Raw genomic sequence first — 21,489 nt, 5'->3', positions numbered from 1 at the left:
AATTGTCACGCGATCGTTCCGCGTGCCGATTTTCCCTCCTGAAATCCCCTCCTTCAGTAGTATCCGGAGTGCCTCCGTAAGCAAGTAGCCATACTTTAAATGACGCTACAAACTATAGCTACAACTGCATATATTTTTTACCTCTAACAGGTGGCATGTGTACAACGTGTACTGGCACCTAATTCACTAAGGTCAATCAACAGACCAATCAGCACCTGCTTTTGCATGAATTTATTCACATAATTCTCTTTATTGAGGCTGCGTTGGGCATCATGCTAGTCCCACATAACAGCTGCAAATGTGCTAACAGGCCGCACCACGCACCTTCGACATATTGTTCCCAACGACTTGATGGCGTGCAGCTTTTCAAGCAGACTGTGACACAGCATAATAGGGGCCAGTGAGTCAACATGACCGGACACCTGGGGTATCTGTGACTTGTCTTTTGGTATAGGCAGCAACCTATGAGAGATGTTCATTGATTGCTTTGAACTAGATGTCGGAACTGTCTGGCGGTGAGCAAGGATCGGTTGACAAAGAAGTCAATAGCAGCGGTTGGCACGCCGAAACATGCCTGGGACACGACTTGCTGTCAACATTCTCATGACATGTAAGCTGGTCAGCAAATACATGTAGCCAGGAACATGTTTTAACCTAAAACAATCAAGGGGCAATTGGTGGATCGAAATGATGTAGCATCGACTGACGTCAATTTCTTAAAAAAGGGAAGGGTAGCCCTTGGAAATTCGTCCGCGCACATTAGCCATCTGCGAAATGGCAATCGATGTACGATGTCATATCACTGAGAAAGAGCAGGTCTTCATCGCCCACTTGCATTCCTTCTCCAAGGTTAAAGAGTTCACCATCGATTTCTCTCTCTGACAGAAGTGAACGAGTTGTTTCTTCTTTCTCATCCGCTTCGACGTCCGCCATGTGAGTTACTAGACGAGCTGCCATGTTATGCCGTCCCTTTCGCCTTTCTCCTCCGAAACAGAAGCGGTCGAGACAAAACGTAGCTTTTGCTGCATCGAGAGGGATTGGTGGCAATCGTTGTACGGGTGTATTCCGAAGATGTGGCGTAATGTTTTCTGTCCCTGCTGTCGTACGTTGGTCCCCAGAAACAAGAAATCGGCTGGAGTTCTCGTGTAAGGGAGTACCAGGAGTAGAGCGCATCATCTCTTTTTTACATGGCATTCTTCGGTCTCTAACTTTGGGGATGGTTTGTCTTTGCACCGTGGAGCTTCTTTTCCGTTTGCACCATGCAGTTTTATTATCCTCCCCTCCGATGAACCCAAGGGGTGCCGCTTCCTTTCCTCCGTTAGGAGACAGGCGCGGCTGCTGCAGTTGAGAGTTTGAATAAAGAAAATCAACTACTCTTGTCTGCTGCTGTGCGTGAAACTCCTCGGTAGCGGCAGCGCTAATCTCTGCTGCATCCAGTCTCTGCACTGTGCCGGAAGCGAGAGAATACTCTAGGGCACTAGGAGAGGCAATTCTCTCGGAGTTTGGCTTGTGCTGCGAGGAGAGTGTGACCTGGAGAGACGCAGATAGTTGAGGCTCCCCTGTCCCGTTCACAGGCATGTTTATTAGCATATGTGTTTCACTGCTTCTGTCCCCTACTTCGCTGCATTCGATCACGGACCTGAAGTTCTGACCACCGTAGCATGTAGAGTATGCTGATGAGGCAACTGAAGACAGCACGGGCACCCATGGTTTCTGAGGGGGAACGGAAGAAGAGAACTTTTGGTGGAACGAACAAAACGATTTCTGAACTGGGGATGGCGACGCAATCGAGATAGGCGACACCGAATCATAAACCCTCGTTACCGTTCCTTCATTGCTTGTCTGATATTTCTTCACTCCTCTGTGGCGTAACCGGCGTCGAACGCCACAAAAGGGAGATGAAATACACGAAAAGAAACACACCATGATGCGCGTAAACGGAATTACCACCGGTGTGAAGGAACGTTCCCTTTCGCCAAGAAAACCGAGAATTTTTTTTCCTTAAAAGAACAAGTAATTGCCAAGACAGACACACAGAAGGATAGCAGCATGCACGTAACTGCTCTGCGTGGACAAATGAGATGCCTTTTTCTAGAGGACGCCCCCTCGTTTAGCAACTTCGTTTTCTCTGGTTTTTGAAGGGGGGAATTAAAAGGGCGACAGACAAGTGCCAAAACAGGACGGAATGAGTGAGGGGGTTTCCTCGAATTGTGAAGCTCTTAACAAGGGGTGTCGATTTAGAAAGAAAAACGTGTGTGCAAATTCATCACGATCATGAGCGATGGCTTACGAGGGTGTACTGTTCCTCGCATTTGCTCCCAGTGGTCGGGACCGGGGAAAAATTACAACCAACAAAGAAGACCTGCCTGTATGGGTATACACAGACAGAAATCCAAGTACCACACATTTACGTTATGGCATAATGACCTGCACATATGGAAGTACAGCGACTAATACATCATTCCCGATGTTATAGTTCTGACGTCCCTAACGGGCTAACATTTCTGTCTTGGATAAGTCTTGTAAAAAAATCAAGAAGCAAAAAATCGCTTCCCGGGCGACACCCACGATCTCTTGCACCGTGGGTCCCCGGTCAGAGAAGGGTTGCGTCACTTAATCAACAAAACAAGTGAAGCCGCTCTCGTGAAAGGGGATGCCTTCAGATAACCAAAGAAAGTCTGACAGCTGCAGCTCTCACCCTCCTTCTAGCACCACATGCCTTTATCACAACCCTGTCTCAAAGGGCAGATTCTGGACGAAATGAACATGGGAACGACACTGACAAAACTCGGTGGTCGGGAGAAAGACTATGCTAGAAAGACTTGCTTGCACCAGACAAGAACGTCTACCGGGAGGCTTGTTCTCCGGAGGTTCAGCACAGAGTAATAGAATTCGAACCATATTGACGGGACGGAAAAAGTGATGCGAAAAATGGCTGTCCCTAACAGGTGTTCACCATGTTCAAAAGATGCCCATCGACGGGAATCACTGCAATAATCACAAGCATGCTCATGGAGCATGGGGTAAGGTTGCGTTGGGGAAGTGAATCGGATTTCGTACGTTCAAGTATACAAATGCTGTGGTTGTTGGTCTCCCCATTCTAAAGAGATGAAGCGGGGCACACAATCCGAAAAGGAGGAGTTTCCTTCTTTGCAGTCCGCGCTTCGCATTTCTTCGCTGATGCATGTCGGCCACGCACGCAAGGTATTTGTTCGAAAGAAAGATACAAGAATGTACCGGAACCGGCGGTTTCTAGAGCGCGGACTACACCCTAAGTATCATCGCGGCCGTAAAAGGGAAAAGCTTGTTTCGTTCTTGTTCTAAGTCCACAAGGGGCACGTGACAAACCCACGTATTTTGGCATTTCTGCAGCTGTCCACTTTCGCTTTTTTGTTCGGGGCCGGATACGACCGAAAGACTCAAGGTCTTCACCAGCCCGAACCTGCCTGTGCTAGACCACACTAGCTACCTTGGCTCCCGCAATATTCCTTTCAGCAAGCTTTAATGTGCATCCAGCACCATCGCTGATGTTCCAGTCAGACCCTGGACTGACTTAGCGTCGGCACACAGGACTGCAAGCGTGACGTACGCAGCCGGTCCCTGGCTTGCTACAGCCACCTGGACTGGGCATTCGGGGAAAGATGAAAAGTTTCCTCTTCTTCATTATAACTAGCGCGGTAACTGTCTTTTTCTGAACTTCTATTCACAACTGAAGGCATCCACAAATCCCGTGCACCACCGAAGCTGTGAACGAAGATTCCTCCGACACTGACGACGCTTCCGAGGTGACGTCTGAGCGCCCAGCTAAAAATACTCACGGCGTGTGGACAATTGCTTCCGGAAGAGTGAAACTAGTGATTGAAAGAGAAAACAGAAAAACAAATTGTTCTATGCGCACGCCTAAACACCTGAGTGACTCTCCTGCCTGAAAGTGACTGATTACGCGTGGCCAACTGAACCCTGCAAGAGACTGGACGGTTTCTGCCACACGTTAAGCATATTTTCTCGGTTAAGATGCCTTCGCAAACCGCAAAGCATACACGATTCAGATCTGGACAGGTAATTTAGATGTATGTCTCCGAGCAGAAAAGGTCGCGGTATTTCTGCAGCTTCTCCCGCTGACACTCCCAAGGGCACCCTGCTGGCGTGCTATACGAGACGGAGTGGGGGGTAAGAACGGAACGGAACCACCGCGAGAGAGAGGAGGATTGCCTTGTCAAAGTCTAGAGCTCTTCCTGCCAAGACGTCCCAGTGGTGTGATGTAAAATGTTCAAAGCGCATTGTTTGCCACAGGCACAGAAAGGCAATCAAAGTAAGTGCTTCTGTTCATCGGTGCGTAGTGGTCCAGAAAAGAGCCGCTCGTGGAAGTAAGCCGTCGAGGCGGGTGGCCTGGCGTCCTTCCCTCTGTCTATAAGCCGTCGCCTCCACTTCTTTTAAGTGCTTGTATGTGAGAATCGGAACGAATGCAGGATGGGAAGAACTCTGATGGAGAAACCGTGGGTTTAGCCACAGCAAGAGCTTTGCTCGCGTTCTCAACCCTTTTCTCTGTTCATTCACTCCGTCTTCTCCAGCACAAGTCCACGCGCAACTCTGAAGTAGCCCCCTCCGTCGGATTCTCTGGCACACGGTGTCTCTCCGTTTCTTTTTCGTGGGAGTTGCTCGTGCTCCTGTTTTTCTCTTTTACGTCCATTTCTTCCACTTTCCGTCCCAAGTAGCGGACAAACTCTACCTGTTCTGTTTTGCCGGCTCCACCACACTCTCTAGTTTCTATTTCTTTCCTTGCTGGAAAAACACCGTCACCCGGTGCTGGGAACTTGCCAACTTCCGTCGGCGCCTCTGCGTGGTTCTTTCTATCTGGGACTTTTTTTCGTGCATTTCCCTTTTCGTTCTCTCCCCGAAACGGTCATCCAATAGCGCGTACCTCGTTGTCAAGCTCTGCCGTACATGCACGTCTTTCAGTCGCTTTCCGGTGGTGGCATTCATTCCTGCCTGCGGTGTTTTTTCTCGTGCAGGGCCCGTTGCAACCTTGTCCTTTTTCCCAGTGGCGCCTTAGCAACTCCAGTTGCGTGCAGTTTTTCTGATTCCAAGGCAAGGCATGTCCGCACGCAGTGCACTTTTACCGCGTTGCCTCTGCCACGGTTTCCCCTCAGGCCACACTTTTTTAGTCTTCACGTGACTCGCTGTCAAATTTTGAATTCTCCCCGCCCTTTTTCGTCGTCTCTCCCCGTCTGCCTCTTCGACCACACGCGTTCCCGGAAAGGCCGTGGGTTTCCAAGTTCGGCAGAGAGACCAGCTCTGCGGCGGTCCGTTGCATGCGGCCGATCGGTCTCTTCTTCACGGGTAAGATCAAAGCTTTCTCGCCTGCGTGTGTGGCCTCCGCTCTCCTGACTGCTTCCCTCAACTCGCTGCTCACAGTGCCACCGAGACGAGACGCTCATGGAGAGAGGGCGCAGACGCCTTTGCCTTCGGTGGAACGGCTTCAGTTCGAGGCGTCACAGCTCGGATTTCTTCGCGCTGTGGCCCATGTCTCCTCTGCGTTCCTTGCTCCGTCTCCCTTCCCAGTCACCCGTCTTCAAAGTTTTTTTCAGTCGCTGAAGTCAAAAAAACGTGGATAAACACGAAGAGAGTCCTTTTCGAAACACTCTCACAGGTATGCGTGTCTCGTTCCGCGAGAAACAAGCGCCGGACATCCGTTCCCCACTTCGGTCGGGATGTAGTTGCCCCCGTTTCCGTGCATTTTTGGTCCAGGTGTGTCTTCTGAATCCTTGAGTTTTCCGTCTCTCTCAGAAGCAACCGAAGCGAGGAGAGGTTCTCGCATACTCTTTTCAATCGAGTTCCTGTCGCTGCGCGATGATTCAAGCACACCACAGTGTCGTCCACGTAGCCCTTTCCTGCTTAGCGCTTTTCTCTTCAGATTCAGTTTATTGAGTCCGTCGTTCCGGCCCTTTTCTTGCGAGACCGGCTCTCTTCGAACCCTGTGTAGACCAGTGGAGAGACGAGAGACCAGAACTATTTTCAGATCGCGCTCCCGCGGGGAGGACTGCCCAACGCCCCGTCGCAGGGCGATTGTCTCTTCTTGAGTCTCACCTTCGCGTGTCTCGGCGCTTCTGCTGACGTGGTCATCCCCGAAGCAGAAGCAGCGCTCCACTGTTGGTCACTCGTAGCTGAAACGCTTGTCTTCTCGGCGTCACTGTTCGTATTTAACCTCGGGTATAAGTAGTTACTCAAGTCTTTACTCGGATGCGCCTACCTTTTCTCATTCTACGCGAGCGCGGTACCTCTGTTGTAGAGCACTTTTGTGAGAAAGTTTGCAGTCTTTTGGAGACGTCTGCTCAGAGTTGCATGCACCCTTCACAGAACTGTGTGCTCTCCTTCCCGTTGGGCGTAAAGGACCACCCGAGAATTCGTTTTCTCTTCGTTTTCAGCGTGTACCGGCTTTCTTCGCTGGCGCCCCTTGTCGAGAAGCGAGGCCGCCGAGGAACGCTTTTCTTCCCCATTTCCGGCTTCTGACTCCGCGTCTGTGCGAACTGTGTCATGCTCTCTTTGTAACGCTTCGCTCGCTGTTGCGCTCCTTCACGCCACCCTACTGGCTCTTCTTTCTCCAGTAGAGTGCAGTTCTGTCAGGTTTTTTTCTCTGAGGAGCCTTTTCGTGGCGTCTGTCTGGCCGAAAAGTGTGTGCGTGTGTGTATCTCCGTACAGTTGGCGCTTGAGGTTGTCTACCGTTGCCTTTCTGTTCTTACGTCGTCTCCCCTCTTTTTTGCGGACTTCACCTTGCGTGACGACTCGTGTGTGCCTTGGATGTTTCAAGATAGCTAGTATTTGTCTGGCACCACTCTGCGTGACTCGAAAGACTTCTGCCTTGGCGTCTGACCATAGAGGTCGACGCGTGCATATCGTTGTTTCTGCGAATGTGTCTCTCGTTCCTTTTCACAATCTGAGCCGTTTCGAGTGAAACGGTGGGGCCCCTCTGTTCCACTCTTCTTTTTCTTCGCGCGCGCTGGCATGGCGTTTCCTCTTGTTCCTCTCATCCTCTTGCCTTGACAGGCTTCTCGTCCAGAGCCCAGTAAAAAACATGGAGGAAGAAGAGGCGCCGCCGGAGGGACGGGAGACTCCGTGCGGCGGAGCGGGAGAACTCAAGTTCGAGAGCGCTGTGGTGCATGCGTCGGTGCTTGAGAGTGAAGGCGGGGAGGACAGAGAGGAAGAAGAAAGAGAAGTTGAGTACGGCACAGGCCTTCACGAGGGCCGGCTATCGCCGGGCCAAGATCAGGGAGAGGTGCTCGACGAAGGTGGTGACGCGGACTTTGCCGACCCGGAAGACGAGGAGAAACTCGATTTCAGCAACGAAGAGCCGCGGGACGAAGGCGAGCTTTCTCTTGACGCGCAACCTTTGTCGGGAGGCGAAGAAGAGCTGGAGGGCGCGCAGGAAGACGCAGGGCTCGACGGAGGCGACGGTGACCCCGAGTCCACTTCCGGGGACGCGGAGCCCCCGCCACACTCCCAGGAGGAGGCCTCGTCGACGCTCCCAGACACGGGCGAGGGCAGAGACGGTGGGTTTCTGCGAGGCTCTAAGAGACGCGCTCGTTCGTCGGCCAGCTCGCCGCGGTCGGTGGTCTCTGCTGAGCGCGTCTCGGCGGCGCTCGCCGAGATCGCCAATCTCTGTGAGCCCGACAGCGACGAAGAAGGCGAGATCAGCGAAGACGAAGTCCCCTTCTGTCGGGTGACCCCGCAGAACCCCTCGTTTCGGTCTCGGACTCTCGAGTTCCTCAATCTCCCCCCCAACCTTACCCACATTGCTCTTCAGGAAGCACTGAGTCGCGTCGGAGAAGTCGAGGAGGTCGTCAGCTCGCGCTTCGCGAGTGGCCAACCAGACGCCGGCCAAGGGAGCGACTCCTCCCGGCGAAGGGCTAGCTGGCTTGTGCGCTTCAGACGCGCGGACGACGCGGCTGCGGTCAGAAAGAGTTTCGACGGAAAGGTCTTCGGCAAGTGCATGGTTCAGGTGCTCTTCGCTCGAGACACTTCTCGAAATGCGCAGAACCGCAGAGACAACAACCTGTTGAGTCCCGACGGCGCGTCTGGAAAGAGACAGCTCGGTAAAGGCGCCGCGGGCGCGAACGCCGGAAACGTCCAGAACCTCCGCGGGCGCCAGTCCCCGCCGGCCCCAGGAGCCTCTGGCCCGGGAACTGGAGCTCAAGGCCCCGGCGTGGGAGGGGCGGTCGCCGGCTGCATGGGCCCCGGCTCGGGGGCAGGTGGCGGGCCTCCACCCGTGGGCGTGGCGGGCCTGCCTGCCGGTCCCGGCGTTCGCTCGCCCCTAGGGCCTCCCCCGCCCTTCCCGCCGCGCCCCGGCGGGGCGCAGGGGCCTGTGGGGCCGCCGATGGGCGGGCCTTTGCCGCCGCCCATCGTCGGTGGGCCCTTGGGGCTGCCTCGCGCGGGCTTCGGCGGGCCAATGGGACTGGGCGGGCCGCCACCGCCTCCCCCGCCTCCGGCTCCCATGATGGGCCGCGGGGGCCAGAGTGGGCCTTGCTGTCCTCCGCCGCCGCCCCCCCAGCAGCCCGGGCCTGGCGGAGTCGCAGATGGGAGGCCAGGAGGCGGAAAGGCTGTCTTGCGTCCGCGGCCAGATGCCGCAGGCGTACAAGGCCGAGAGGTCGACGCTGTTGGTGCAGGCCAGGGCACAGGAGACGCCAAAGTGCGGTTGACACCCCGAGAGGAAGGCCCGCCAACGGGCGAGCACGCTGGCGAGGAGACGAAGGGCGAGGCGGCGAGAGAGACAGGAAAGGTCGGAGGGCGACGCTTTGCCGCGGGCGCCACTGGCAAGGTGGGAGTCGGCGGCGTGGCTGGCTCTCGAGAGCGACTGACGGCAGAGCAGAGGCTCGAGCGCCCTGTCTCTTTTTGGAGAGAGAAGATGACGATTGAGGAGCAAATGAATGACTACAGAGAGCTCTGGAAGAAATTCGGCTATACGAATCGGTAAGCTTTCCGCCGCTGCTCGATTCCGGGGCGCTTGTCGCCTGACGTGGAGTCTTTTTTGGCTCACACACGCGACAAGCCGCTTTCATCAACAAGTTTATGGTTCCTGTTCCCATTAAGACGAAATGTAGGCGGTCGCGAAGAGGAAGGGCAATGCCACAAAATTAAAAGGAAAGCTTTTTATCTAACAGACTCGACCGTGGTTTGTCGGGGCCATCGGCTGTGTCGCATTATATGCAGGAACGACGTGCTCTGCTGTTGTGTGGGTTGGGGTGAGTCTCTCGAACAGTAGGACCCTTTCGGTTGTGAGTTTGTCTTTTACTTTCCCTTTCGCATGTCACCTCTCGTTTTCCTCTCTTCTCGCGTTGCCGGCCCTTTCAGGCACATGCCTGCCTGTTTTGAACATGGGGAGAACGACCTCATTCTCCGGTTTGTGTAGGCGCTTTGGTCTCTGGTGGCCGCCATGTATGCAAATCTCACCGGAACGGTATTTCTAGCAGAAAATGGTACAGTAGTGAAACCTAGGCATTCTTCCGTTTTTATGGGTCGTGCCTTTCATCAGGTATTTGTTGCTGAGCAACATTCCGCAGTCACTGTTGAGCATGGAGGCGATGACGGCCTGGCTTCAGACGACCACGGGCGAGTCCGACTTTGATTTGGAGTTCATCCCTCCCCTACCCAGAGCTACGGAGAACGAAGAAGAGAGTCGAGCCTCGGCGCTCTGCGCCCAGAGCCGGGAAGCCTCGGACGGGGGCGACAGGGACGGAGACCTTCGCCTGGAGGGCGAACACGAGAAGGGCGAGGGTGAGAGTGAAGAGCGAGGAGGCGTGGAAGACGAAGGCGCCACCACGCCGCACTCTGAAGCGGCCGAGGAGAGCGGGGTGCCAGAGGAAGAAGCTGACATGCATTCCGGCGAGGGTCAAGACGGTGAGGAAGGCGACGAGGGCAGAGAGCAGGAAGATGATGACAGAGAGCAGGACGACGAGGACGGAGAGCAGGAAGACGAAGACAGGGAGCAGGAAGAGGATCTGGAGAAGCCGGAAGAAGAGCACGCGGAACACCTTGGAGACGAGGAGAGCCACGAGAGGGACGGCGAGGACAAGGACGGAGAGGAGAAAGGACAGAAAGTTGCCGAAGACAAGTTCCAGGGTGGAGACGCGAGTCTGGATCGGGACAGCAGTGAGCCCGAGGTTGCAGGCGACGGGAGTGAACCCCAGGAAGGTGACCTTGCTACGTTGAGCGGGGGCGCTGCAGACACAGCAGGATCCGCGGGGGAAGAAGACGAGTCTCTCCCCACCGGTTTGGAAACGGAGATGGAGACGGGCGTCGAGAAGAGAGAGACGGACGAAGTCAAGAAGGAAATAAAGGACGAAGGCGACGGGACTGCGGATGCCTTGGTGGCAGCCGTAAAGGAAGAAAAAGACGAGAAGCTTCAGCTGGAGACAGAAGTCAAGGAAGCTACCGGCCCCGCGGCGGCAGGACCTGAAGTCGTCGCTCACATCACGTACAGGACAAAGAAGGCATGCATGGCTGCACAGAAGAAACTGGAAGTGAATGAGATCGGGATCGAGATCGAACCGGCTGGCCCACGCAAACCGAACAGCGTTCTCTGGCTAGGCAATGTCCGAGGTAGGTTCCTTGTTGTGATAGCAAAACGCGTTAGCGTCCGGGGACGTCGACGAAGCGGTGTAGCCGTAGTTGCTCGTTTGCTGCAAAGGTCCACAAAAAGAGTCGAACACAACCAGGGCAGACAGTGTAACCCTGACCGTCTGTACGTACAGGACGTTACGTGTTTGCGTAGATTCATTGGCTCCTGTGCATTTCCGCGACTGTCTCCTTGTGTTGGAAATCCCACACAAGCCTGTTTGACACCGTTTTCGAGTTTTTCGTCCTGGCCCTCTTTCCGGGAAGGTCTTATGACCCATTTCTTGGCTCTCCGCGCCTCCCTGCGCAGGGCGTCTCACAGCTTCATCGCTTCGTTGTCTCTCTATTCTGCAGAGTTCATGTGCAAGAAGCCTGAACAAGATCGCCTGAGGAGCCTGTTCGAGCACTTTGGGGAAGTCGTCCGTTTCCGCCTGCTGGCGGAGAAGACGTGTGGCTTTGTCCACTATCGAAGAACGCGGGACGCAGTCAAAGCCCGCAACCACCTTTACGGTCTCCTTGTGGGGTGAGGCACGCGAAGGGGACAGAAGGGCGAGGAAGGGCTGAGGGAGACAGTCGGGAGAGGGAGCCCACACAGGCGGGGTGAGGGGGCCACAAGACGCGTCGCAGATCGAATGAGAGCGAACCAAGGACACCAAAGTGGCGAGGGAACGAAACAAAGGAGGCAAGGAGCGGAGAAGTTGACATAAAGAGATCAGTTCTCTCATGGGCAGGATGCATTCTATGGCTGGCGACTCCTTCCCGCTTCTTCGGTGTTTCCTTTCGTGCTAGTCCGTGCTCGAGCAGTCAGGGTGTTTCGTCTCGTAAACCCTTGCCAAGAGTCTGAATTTTTGTCTCCACTGTTGCTCGGGGCCGTCTATCCAACAATCTGCCGCAGCGGCTTTTCTGAACTCTCAGGTGTCTCAGCGTTTCCACGAGTGCGTACTCTCTCTCTCTTTTTCGTTTGTTTCCAGGCGGGAAATTTACCTGAACGTGGATTTCTCTCCACTCGACCCGAATGCGTCGCATGCGTCGACGGGAGGCGACGGCTCTGGAGCCCAAGCAGCGGTGGCGAACCGCAGAAACCGTCACGCTCGCTCTCGCAGTCCGTCGGCCTCGTCTCGCTTCCGCACCGGATCCTCGCGTCGAGGGCAGGCGGCCACTGCAGCGGGAAGCGGCAGCGCCGCCTTCGCACCCGCAGGGCCCTCTGGAGACCCGCGCCACCTCAATCCCTCCACGGGGCAGCGCCACACTGGGGGAATGAGCCAAGGGGGCGTCCCGCCGCCTTCGCCGGCGTCTGGCGGAGGGGGACCCGTGGCCTGCAGAGGCCAGCAGTTCCAAGGCCTCAGGTCGATGGACGGGCCCCCGGGGCCGCCTGGCCCGTCGGCGGGTGGCCCCAACGGGCCTGGGTCCATTCCGCCGCCCCCAGGCTGCCCGTGGGGCGGTGGGTCTGCGCCCCAGGGTTCGAAGCGCCCAGGCGCAAATGCAGGGCTTCAGGGAAGCCAGCAGGGCGAGGGCTTCTCTGGAAACGCGCCTTTTCCACCTTCGCGGCACCCGCTCCCTCCGCCCCCCGGGTCTCCGTACAACATGCCTGCGAACGCAGGGCCGGGTGTGTTGGCTCCTGGCGGGGCAGTGGGTCCACATGGTGCAGGTGCGTCTCTCCACTTTGGAGGCGTGTGGCCGCATGCAGAGGGAATGGCGGCTTCGGGGCATTTGAGGAAAGACGCGAAAGGTGGAGGCATGCTGTTGGAGGGGCCTGGCGTGGCGACGCTGGGCCCTGGGAACCGCGGGGGGCGCGGGCGCGGGGGTAGGGGCCTCGCCTTTCAAGGGAACCTCTCGGGCGCAGGTCACGCGCCCCCCGGGGAAGCAGGGCCGGAGGGTCACCTGGGGCGAGGGAGACAGAGAAGGAGAAAGGACCGAGGGCTTGGCAACGAGGACGGCAGCAGCAGCGAGAGCGATCAGGAGGATGGCGACCGAACCGAGGAGTCCGGCCACGGAAAGCGACGAAGAAACTCGGGCGATCGCGGGCGCAGGCACCGGAAGGATGAGAGACGAGGCGACAAAGACAAAGAAGACTCGTTGCTCGGCCTCATCCGCGAGCGGCTGCGCGAGAGGGCGGCGGCCTCCGTTGGCAGCGGTGGCTTCGGTCGCGGACAAGACGAGGAAGGGACGAACAGCGGGGTGCAGCCCCACACGACAGGACGGAAGGCAGACGGGTCTTCTTCCGACCCGCTTATGGACCTGCTTCGCGGAGACCCAAGTCTGCTCGATTCCATGATCCTGGACCTCGCAAAGGAACGACTGAAGGCAGAGTTGTTTTCGAAGGCAGACGGTCCGTCTGCGTCGGGCACGCATGCAGCCCGGCCCTTGCGGGAGCCTGGAAGCAAGCTTGGAGACCCCAGCATGCCTTCTCCGGGACAGGCCGACGATCGAGATCGAGAGAGGCAGGGCGCTGGTGCGGGTCCCGCCGACGGGGTTCCAGACGGAAGAAGAAGACGCTCGCACGAGCGGAGTACTGAGGGTCCGCGTTCGTCACATCGCGACGGTAGCAATGAAGAACGCGGAACAGGCAGGCCTCATTTAGGAGACGCAGACGACGGCCGCCGCGGGGGGGCTCGAGGCAGAGTTTACCCACTGGAGGGCCGACTAGGAAGAGCGGTGGGCGGCTACATGAACGGCGAGGCGGAGGATGCTACGAGTCTCCATGGACGAGAGAGAAGAAACTCCAGGGACAGAGGAAGAGAGAGAGACAGAGGACCAGGCTCTTCTCTCCTCGATCTACCCCACTACCCAGGCGGCGGCGGACCCGACGGTGACGGGGATCGCGGACGGGGCCGAGACAAACGGGGACGAAACAGATACTCGCGAGGCGGAGAAACGGCCATGAGCAGCCGCAGTCGCAGTCGAAGCCGAGGAAGTGACATGGGCGAGAGAGCAGTGTACTACCCATCGAATCGGTTTGACGAAGGCCTCTTAGGGCGAGGAGACATGGGAGACAGACGAGGAGCGGGGGCTTTCGACTCCAGGGGAGTAGGCGCTGACTCAGTCTATCACCATCACTCTATGCAAGGCCGACGGATGGGACCTGGTGGCGATGCAGGCTACGGAATGATGGGCAGCATGCCAGGTAAGGGCCTATTCTTTCGAACAGGGAGAAATCACATAAATCGCTCGAAGCTCCACTGCAAGTGCATGCAAACGTGCAAACGTTTCCCTGGGTCTCCCCCGTCCAATACATGCATTTGTGGTAGACGGTAGCTAGTGAGAAACCCATGTCCATGGCGTCTTCAGGCAGCAGGCTTCTCTTCTCTGTCCTCTTGTTTTGGACCTTCATGTTCTAGCCGCCATTGCATGCTTGCTTACCGCCTGTTTTCTGCACTTCTGACGGCATTTGTTTCTGTGTTGTTTCGAGACGCATTTGCTCTCCATTCGATTCGGTCTCTTTTCCTGCTCCTGTCCCGTGATTCGTCTGACACCAAATGCTTGTTGTGACATCCAGACCGTCTTCTCTCCTTTCCGACTTTTTCCTTTTGTTGCGCCTGCGCTCCTTCTTGGCTTTACTGTCCCGCTCCTCCTTTCCCCTGCCGTGTTCCACTGCTTTCGAAACTTTTGTTTGTCCACGGTCGTCGTCGTTTTTTCCACTGCTGCTCTTTTCCAGACATGCCTCGCATGCGCGGCGGAGTGCTGGGCGCTCCCCGCGGGGCGCATGCCATGGGGTCTGAGCGCGATCGGTCTCCGTTCGGTCCTAACAAGAGACAAAGGAGATACTACGATGAGTACGGGTACCGGGGGAGCGATCGGAACCCCCGGGGGCCGTCGCCCGATCCGATGGTTGGGCGGGGCCGGCGGTCGCCGCCGTTCTCGGCGTACCCCGGGCGGAGCTACGGCCTCGACGAACACCGGCTCGGAGACAAGGTGCAGCTGATGGACGAGGAGGAGCGCGAAGGCGGCAAGGGGCTGATCCGCGCGGCTTCGGGCCTCCAGGGCTCGTTCGAATCGGACAGCCATTCTCCACCACAAGCCTCTGGTGGCCGCAGAAGAAGTATGAACAGACAGCGGGGGGAGTCCCGGCGAAGCTGCAGCCGCGGAAGCCTGGATGAGGACGAGTCTGAGCGGCCGACCGCGGGGAAGATGGGGACGAACCGCGGGGAGGCAGGCGGCGAGGACGAAGAATCTGGACAACTCCTCATGGTGTGTCGAGTCCTTAAACAGGGTCAACGGCTCTGCAACATGTCCGCCAAATTCGTTCGCGGGGACCCCAGCATTCGACCGTAAGAAAAAAGAAAGGCACGTGAGAAAGGCCTCGCGTTCTTGCAGTGCACACGGCTGGCTTTCTGTCACGAAGGTGGCGGAACAGATGAACAGACAGAACTGAACAAAAGGATAGAAGATGACGAACGCAGTCGCGCTTCGTGTCTGTTCGATGTTTCTACGTATTCTGCAACCCCGGAACGCACCAGTCTACGGAGCCGTCGAACCAACACTAGAGCACGAATAAATGTATATGTATATACGTATATATATATATATATATAGATTCACGTGTACGTACTGGTATCTGGAGAGCCGTGGTACGTTTTCTTTCTGTCTGTGTCTGTTTGCATGATCTTTCATGCAAGAATGCGGTCGTACCTCGGTCAGGCACTGTCCTCTGCGCGTCCTCGCGTTGTTTTTCTTGTTTGGGACGGTCCTCTTTTTCATTTCTATTTTTTTTACCAGGCCAGGCGTTCTGGACGTGAATCAGCGAGCGAACCTGGACCGTTTGCAGACGCACCTTCGAAGAGGTCGCCAGGGTGGCTCGGCTCCGCACAGCTCCGGCGAAGGCTCTCTGCGTTATTCCATTTGGCAGCTGGGGGCAGACACGCGGCAAGACAGTCGCCAGTACGATGAACTGTGCGATTATTTCATAAACAAGGAGAGAGTGGGCCTGCTCGAGAGCCCCAGCCAAGCGATCTACATGGTTCCGCCGAACCCAAAATACATCAAGCCGCTGGATGTAAGTGGCGCAGCATGTCTGAGTGCTAAGTTATCACGGAATTGCTAGACAGAGTCGCTGAAGCTCATCGGATTTCCGCGGACAGTCATTTCTTGTTTTTCGTTGCGTGGTCCACAAGTGTCGATGGGGGCGTACTTCAGCCGGCGGAGACGAGGGCCTGACTCTCGTAGAGGCAGCGGTCAAGTGACATATGCAGGCACTCCAAGTTTCGGAGCCTCTAGGAGTGGCGCAGAGAGGAAGGGAAATAGACAACAGGGATACGTTTTTACAAACTGCTGCTGCAGCCGCAACGAGATTCGAAAACATGCCGATACACATCAAGAGAGAAAGTTTTTTCGAGTGTTCTGTGTCGTACTGTACGGGAAGCGGACCGGGACTGGGACCTGTGTATAGGACGCAGAGGCGACTGGGGATGTGCGTGATGGTCTTCATTGTTCCTGGAGTCATGGCTTTCGATGTGTTTCCCTGTCGTGATTGTTTTCGTGCAGCTTCCCGATGCAAACTTCATGTACGCATACGTGATTGCCAAGTGATTTTGGAAGTCAGAGAAGAGCGAAGAGGAGAGAAGGGCGGCGAGTGCCGCGGACTTGGATGGCAACGGGGGTTAGAGCGATAGACAGGGGAAGGGGTGAAGGAGATAAATCGAACTGGAGACCAAGGAGAAAAGGCCACAGAAAAGTGTGGCTTCACAAAGAAGACAGACTGGAGAAACGAGGGTATATCGCATATGTTATTTGGGGCAGATAGGAGATGACAGTTGGGGGGGGGGTGCAGGTCTTGCCGCACCACAGCTTTTGATGCGTCTTTTTTAGTGCATGTCTTTTTCTGAGTTTCCGCGAGTGCCTCATCCTCCAAATGATGCTCAAGATTGCCTGTTCTGTTTCTCGCAGTCCTTTGCAGCAGCTTGCCGTCCAGTGCAGTTTAGTGCTGTCTCACTGTGGTACTTCTTTGTGGAGTTCTTGCTCCATTTCTTCGTTGGAGACACCCTTTCCAGAAGTCCAGATAGATTTCCGAGAGAGATCGAAGTTCTCGTATCTCTCACTCTCAGTCTGCTTGAATTCTTGCGTGCCTCTCACTGTGTAGTCATTTTCTTTTCGATATGTTCGTAATGAAACCAGTTTTTTCTGGGAAGTTCTCTGCAATTCCTCGCAGCCGGTTTTGTACGCGCGACAAGTTGTGACAGAGCTTCGGGCGGTTCTTATCGAAGAGAAAAGAAACTACCGTTCCCTGCCCTTCTGAACAAGGGCGACAGCTGCGTTTTGAAAAGCTTCTTCCTCACCTAGACCTGTTATTAGCAGGTGAACAGAGTTGCGTGAAAGGGCGCGCATTGAGAGAACTCCGGTGGCTGTCACTTCTCAGACCAAAGTTTTTCGGCCAAAACCGTGTAGGCTCCATTCACTTAGATATGAATTCTCGTTTTGCCGATCCAGCCTTCTAGTATAGGACGTTTGCGTTCAAACGTTTTTCCCTACTTTGGTGTGGGGACGACCACATGGATGCGTAAGCACACAAGTTCCCCGCCTGAAGCCACTCCAACAATATGCCCAGCGAAAAAGTCAGAAAGCTGCAAACATGCCCGCTTCTGGTCTTACCGACACGCAGCTAAGACATGCCTCAGCTGATGATTACGTCGGATCAAGTACAGATAGTTCATTGAGAAAGAAACGAACTTCTAAGCTTAGAGACAAGTAACCCAAGGCAATCTTGCAACACAATGCAAGCATGCGGCTTCCACGCCCAAGACTGGAAAGACCAGGCAGTATCAAACTGTGCCTGGCTCAGAAATGGTTGCGGTTCTTCATCACTCTCAGCACCTTCTGTACGTTGGATGCTGGAGGATAGGAATCGCTTGCCTCGAGCAACGGTGGAAGATCCGCCTCGCTCTTCCTGGCTTCGTCTGTGGCTTATCTCTCCCGGAAGGACTCATCAGGGGAACTGAAACAAATGCACAGACAAGAAAGCCGGGGATAACAATTGTAAGCCGCACTGGAGACAGCAAACGCTAAACCCATTACTGAGGAAGAAATATAATGTTGTTTCTGGCGTCACATGTTTTCAGTATGTGAAGAGCCACTCAACGCAATGCTCGACTACAAGTATCAGCTACCCGTAAACCGTGTTGACTTTCTTTTCAGGTGTGACCGGCTTTCAAGATCAAAAATAGCTGATTTGTTTGTCTTGACTATGCCTGTTTCCTATAGCAGTGCCGCGCATGTCTTCGGAATGACGAATGTGTGGATTTTTTTTAAGCTCCTGTCCTCGATGGTCTGCGATGGCCCGTAGTACTGGTAGGCGCCACCACAGGCCTCGTTTATGTAGTTGGCTGTACATGTGTGGAGTGTGTCGAATGCTCAGCTATCTATTTTAGACTATAAGCCATCATCTTGCTAGGTAAAACTCACAGCGGAGTCCGGAAGTCTAGGCACTTAAAAATGCAAACCCAGTGAGCAAAACGCTTGGCGCTCTGAACCCCTGTGAACGATATGTCTCACTGTGTAGTACTGAACTAGATCTCGCCCTACTAGACTGGCACACTGCATGCATGCGGACAAGCCCCGTTGCCGTTGGGGCAGTGACGAAAACTGCAAACGTCCGTCGTTGTGCATGGAACAAAAGTTCTTTGCTTCCTTTTCGCATTTGCACTAGTGTTACGGGTTTCAAGGGGGTGTAACATCTTAAAGTCAGAAACATGAGGGGGTGAATGGTTCTGTTCGGTGCCCTTTACCTAGTCCACTGTCGAGCAACACTCGACGTGGTTCTGTGAGTCTCAGGAAAACGCGTGCTTGTCAACTCTGAGGAGCACGGCGACGACACACGGATTTCCATTTTGATTCCTGCTTTCTTCCCAGTTAAGGATTCCTCATCTCCAGCGTGTTTGTCCGTCTATTGCCCCAGCCCATGTAGTTCTGCCGGGCTTCTTTATCTATGCACGTGTGGCTGGACTGTGACCACTGAAAACACACGGACGCTCCAATAGTGGGAAAAGAACTACAAGCTCCCCTTGCACACCACGCAGATAGTGACGGCCGTTCCGTCTCCAGGTTCTCTGACTCTTCTGCTCAATACCCGTTTTGGGTTCCATTTCTACCACTCTCCACACTGGTGTAACGCCGCAGCGTATTTCGAGATTCCTCGCGGCGAGTGTTCCGCGACACAGTTGCTACAGCGATGTTCCTCCCAGTGCATTGTTTCGTTCGCACAGGACGACCTTCACCTTCTACCTGAAATAAGTGAAGTCGGGAGTGTTGACCAGTTTGCGTTTTACGGAGATCCTCTGTCAGGACTTGACGGTTCAGTGGCGTCGCTTTACTGGGCAGCGTCCGGAGGTGAAGCAGAAAAATCGCCTCTGGATGAGCGGGTATTTCGAGGGAGACAAGGCGCTTAGTTTTGTCGTGAGGGACAGAACTGTCGACGACCTTGCCCCATTCAGTTTGCTGGTCGCTGCAACATCCTTTCTCCGTAAACGAAAATGGCGGATTACCGACCCTGCCTTCACCAAGCGATCAATCTTCACGCTGGTCGTCTCGTATCCAGCTATTCGTCCTTTCTCGACTGCTGCAGCGTAAGCCCTTCTTACCAGTGTGTACCACGAGTTGCTCGAGTCTTTGTTTTCGTGGCAAAAGGCAGAAAATACGGCGGTTGCACCCTTGCCAGAGAACGGGGAACCTTCGACAGATGGGAGCGGCGAGAGCCCCTCACTGTTCCTCCAGGAAACTTGCCGGAGTGGAGGAAAGTTTCCATCCCGTTACTTGAGGCTGAAGAGATAGAGACTTGCTTCCCTTCAACCTTAGTTGAAAGATACTGAACACTGATAGTGGTCCTGGAGTGTCACTGCAGGTAGGTGAGTCTGCAGCATTTCAGAAGTCGTTTCCCAGAGCTAACGGGGTTTCCAATTTCTCAGTCCCCGTAGTGAAATCGTTCGGTGTGTTCATTCCACTTGGAAAAGCGTCATCAGTCAGGAAACGTAGTTTTCCTTAGAGCGCAACAGACACCCTCCTTCCATGAGACATCTGATTTGCCTCTTGCCCTGCAACTGCGTTGCGTCGTTACAGGTGAATGAAGAGGGGAACCTATGTGGCATGTCCGTCGACAACTTCCTTCTCAAGCTTCAGGTGTTTGCCATTGTAAGTCTCCGCTGCTCTTCTGCCTCGGGCGTTCCCATCCTTTTTCCACCGACTGTGCTTTCGGCGAAGTCTTTTTCCGTTCAGCCTGCCGGACACTCTGCTTCCCTTCAGCCGGTTACACTAACTATTAGCAACCAAGATGCGGAGGAATACAGAATCGCGCTAGGGTGTGGTGGCAATGCGTCAGATGTATCATGCCAGAGCTCAGGAGAGATGAAGACTTCTGCTTTTCCGTTTGTCTCTGCTGCTGTCTCACAGCACCGAAACGCTTTCGCGAACACTCGAGTGCCAATCGAACTCCATATCACGTATTTTCACTGTCACCGTAGGGCTGCGAGGAGTGTCGACGGAACGAGCTAGTGGCCGTGGTATCATCGCGAGTGGTAGCGGCAAGCAATTTTAGCAAGCGAAACCGTTTCCGAAGCGGTGGTGGTTTAAGCACACTCTGATGCTCAGCTCTGAGGTATAGAGCTGAAAAACGCTGTTGACATGTGTGTTTCGCTGCTTCTCATTTGTCTGTGCTTCCGTTCCAGATTCACTCCAGCCGATCGCTGCTGACGCTGGCGGCAGACTGCGCGGTAAACGCCACTCTGCATGACACGGAGCGTCTTTGCTCTTTACTGACAGAGTCGAAGAGGAAGCTCCGCCACCGCATTGCGGAGCTGAAGAGCGCAGATATTGGTAGCGAAACGAGCGACAGTGCTAGCGGACTTTCCGGGGGAGACACACAGCAACAACGCCGCGACCGTATGCGAAGCACAGAAGATGAGACAGAGAAGACTATAGGATACGGTGACACTGATGAGACTGTTTCTTTCGAGGAACCACGTGCGGCTGCAGCCTGTCCGTTTTTTAAGAGTGGGGAAGAACGTCAAATTTTTGCTTTCGACGATTTGCTTGGCAGTTTTTTTCATCAACGGGGTCAAAACGATTCACCCGCGAAACAGTCACTCAATATGACACATGTAGGGAAAGTCGCCGTATCCGAAGAGCAGAGATTGGAGGTGGACTTAAAGTAACTTCAGTTTGAACGAGTTCTTTCTCGGCCTGAAGAGCCGGTTGGTGCAAAAGACGCGACCAACTGTGTCCCTCACATTGTCTAAATGAAGGAATGAGTTGTTCATCACTGCCAATCGCGGCGATGTTCTGTTGTTCACTTCCGGGGACACTCTTTCTTCGTACGGCGGCAATACGATTCTGCATCGTGAAATACTCAACCACACTTGCCATGAGTCTGGTTCGCTCAGTTCGTCAACAGATTGTGAGCTTTTCGAGGGTTGCCTTCGTGGCAAGCTATCCTGCGTAGGTGGCGGACTGATTCGCTAAAATAACTGCATCTTTGCAAACGTCATGCGGACAACGAAAGACGGTGCTGAGGGTGTTTGCGGGGTTTCTCGTCACAACTAAGAACTGACCTGATACACATTTTTGTGGAGTGATAGCTTGACAGATACGACGGGATGATATACATATCCGCAGGCGAGAACTGTCTGCGATGAAGAAACACGAGTAGTGTAATGTCAATCTTCACATCTTGAAAACAGCAGACATTACCTAAACCGTAAAAAGAGGGGCAGCTGGGTCACGAAAAACGAGTAAAGCAGCAGTTTCGAAGAAGATAACAGGGTTTTTCACATTTTAGCGAAGAAGCGATCAAGTTACAAAAGCGGAATACAAAACTTGAGGTGTTTTCCTCATCGCTGGAAATAGGCAAGAGAGGGAAACGACTCCCTGCAGCTTGCAGGAAAGTGCGTTGCAAGCCCC

The 21,489-nt window shown here is 54.7% G+C and overlaps 3 protein-coding genes across 3 annotated transcripts; 2 read left to right on the top strand and 1 right to left on the bottom strand.

Annotated features, from left to right (window-relative positions):
- Window positions 1-497: 497 nt before the first annotated feature.
- TGME49_206660 (hypothetical protein) lies at window positions 498-4,268 on the bottom strand. The gene has a single exon (XM_018779371.1). It carries the CDS (start codon window positions 1,924-1,926, stop codon window positions 760-762), a length of 1,167 nt encoding a protein of 388 aa, XP_018637237.1. The 5' UTR covers window positions 1,927-4,268; the 3' UTR covers window positions 498-759.
- Window positions 4,269-4,447: 179 nt separating this feature from the next.
- Window positions 4,448-16,878, top strand: TGME49_206670 (hypothetical protein). The gene is made up of 8 exons (XM_018779372.1): window positions 4,448-5,340; window positions 7,045-8,964; window positions 9,527-10,593; window positions 10,963-11,131; window positions 11,580-13,732; window positions 14,264-14,876; window positions 15,325-15,601; window positions 16,090-16,878. The coding sequence occupies exons 2-8, from the start codon at window positions 7,073-7,075 to the stop codon at window positions 16,132-16,134; spliced, it is 6,216 nt and encodes a 2,071-aa protein (XP_018637236.1). The 5' UTR covers window positions 4,448-5,340; window positions 7,045-7,072; the 3' UTR covers window positions 16,135-16,878.
- A 1,328-nt stretch (window positions 16,879-18,206) lies between these two features.
- TGME49_206680 (hypothetical protein) lies at window positions 18,207-21,065 on the top strand. Its single transcript, XM_018779373.1, has 3 exons — window positions 18,207-19,163; window positions 19,654-19,725; window positions 20,259-21,065. Exons 1-3 carry the CDS (start codon window positions 19,071-19,073, stop codon window positions 20,742-20,744), a joined length of 651 nt encoding a protein of 216 aa, XP_018637235.1. The 5' UTR covers window positions 18,207-19,070; the 3' UTR covers window positions 20,745-21,065.
- The last annotated feature ends 424 nt before the right edge of the window (window positions 21,066-21,489 follow it).

The sequence above is a fragment of the Toxoplasma gondii genome, chromosome VIIa (genome assembly GCF_000006565.2).
Source record: "Toxoplasma gondii ME49 chromosome VIIa, whole genome shotgun sequence".
In the NCBI taxonomy this organism is placed as follows: Eukaryota; Apicomplexa; class Conoidasida; order Eucoccidiorida; family Sarcocystidae; genus Toxoplasma; species Toxoplasma gondii.
The sequence above is the reverse complement of the archived record's forward strand: the minus strand, read 5'-3'. Positions and strand labels throughout refer to the sequence as shown.

Coding starts and splice junctions, on each gene's coding strand:
- TGME49_206660 (XM_018779371.1), bottom strand. CDS start 1,926: ATGGTGTGTTTCTTTTCGTGTATTTCATCTCCCTTTTGTGGCGTTCGA.
- TGME49_206670 (XM_018779372.1), top strand. CDS start 7,073: ATGGAGGAAGAAGAGGCGCCGCCGGAGGGACGGGAGACTCCGTGCGGC. Junction 11,132..11,579: donor CTTTACGGTCTCCTTGTGGG/GTGAGGCACGCG, acceptor GTTTGTTTCCAG/GCGGGAAATTTACCTGAACG. Junction 14,877..15,324: donor GGGGACCCCAGCATTCGACC/GTAAGAAAAAAG, acceptor TTTTTTTACCAG/GCCAGGCGTTCTGGACGTGA.
- TGME49_206680 (XM_018779373.1), top strand. CDS start 19,071: ATGGCGGATTACCGACCCTGCCTTCACCAAGCGATCAATCTTCACGCT. Junction 19,164..19,653: donor CCTTTCTCGACTGCTGCAGC/GTAAGCCCTTCT, acceptor GCGTCGTTACAG/GTGAATGAAGAGGGGAACCT. Junction 19,726..20,258: donor AGCTTCAGGTGTTTGCCATT/GTAAGTCTCCGC, acceptor CTTCCGTTCCAG/ATTCACTCCAGCCGATCGCT.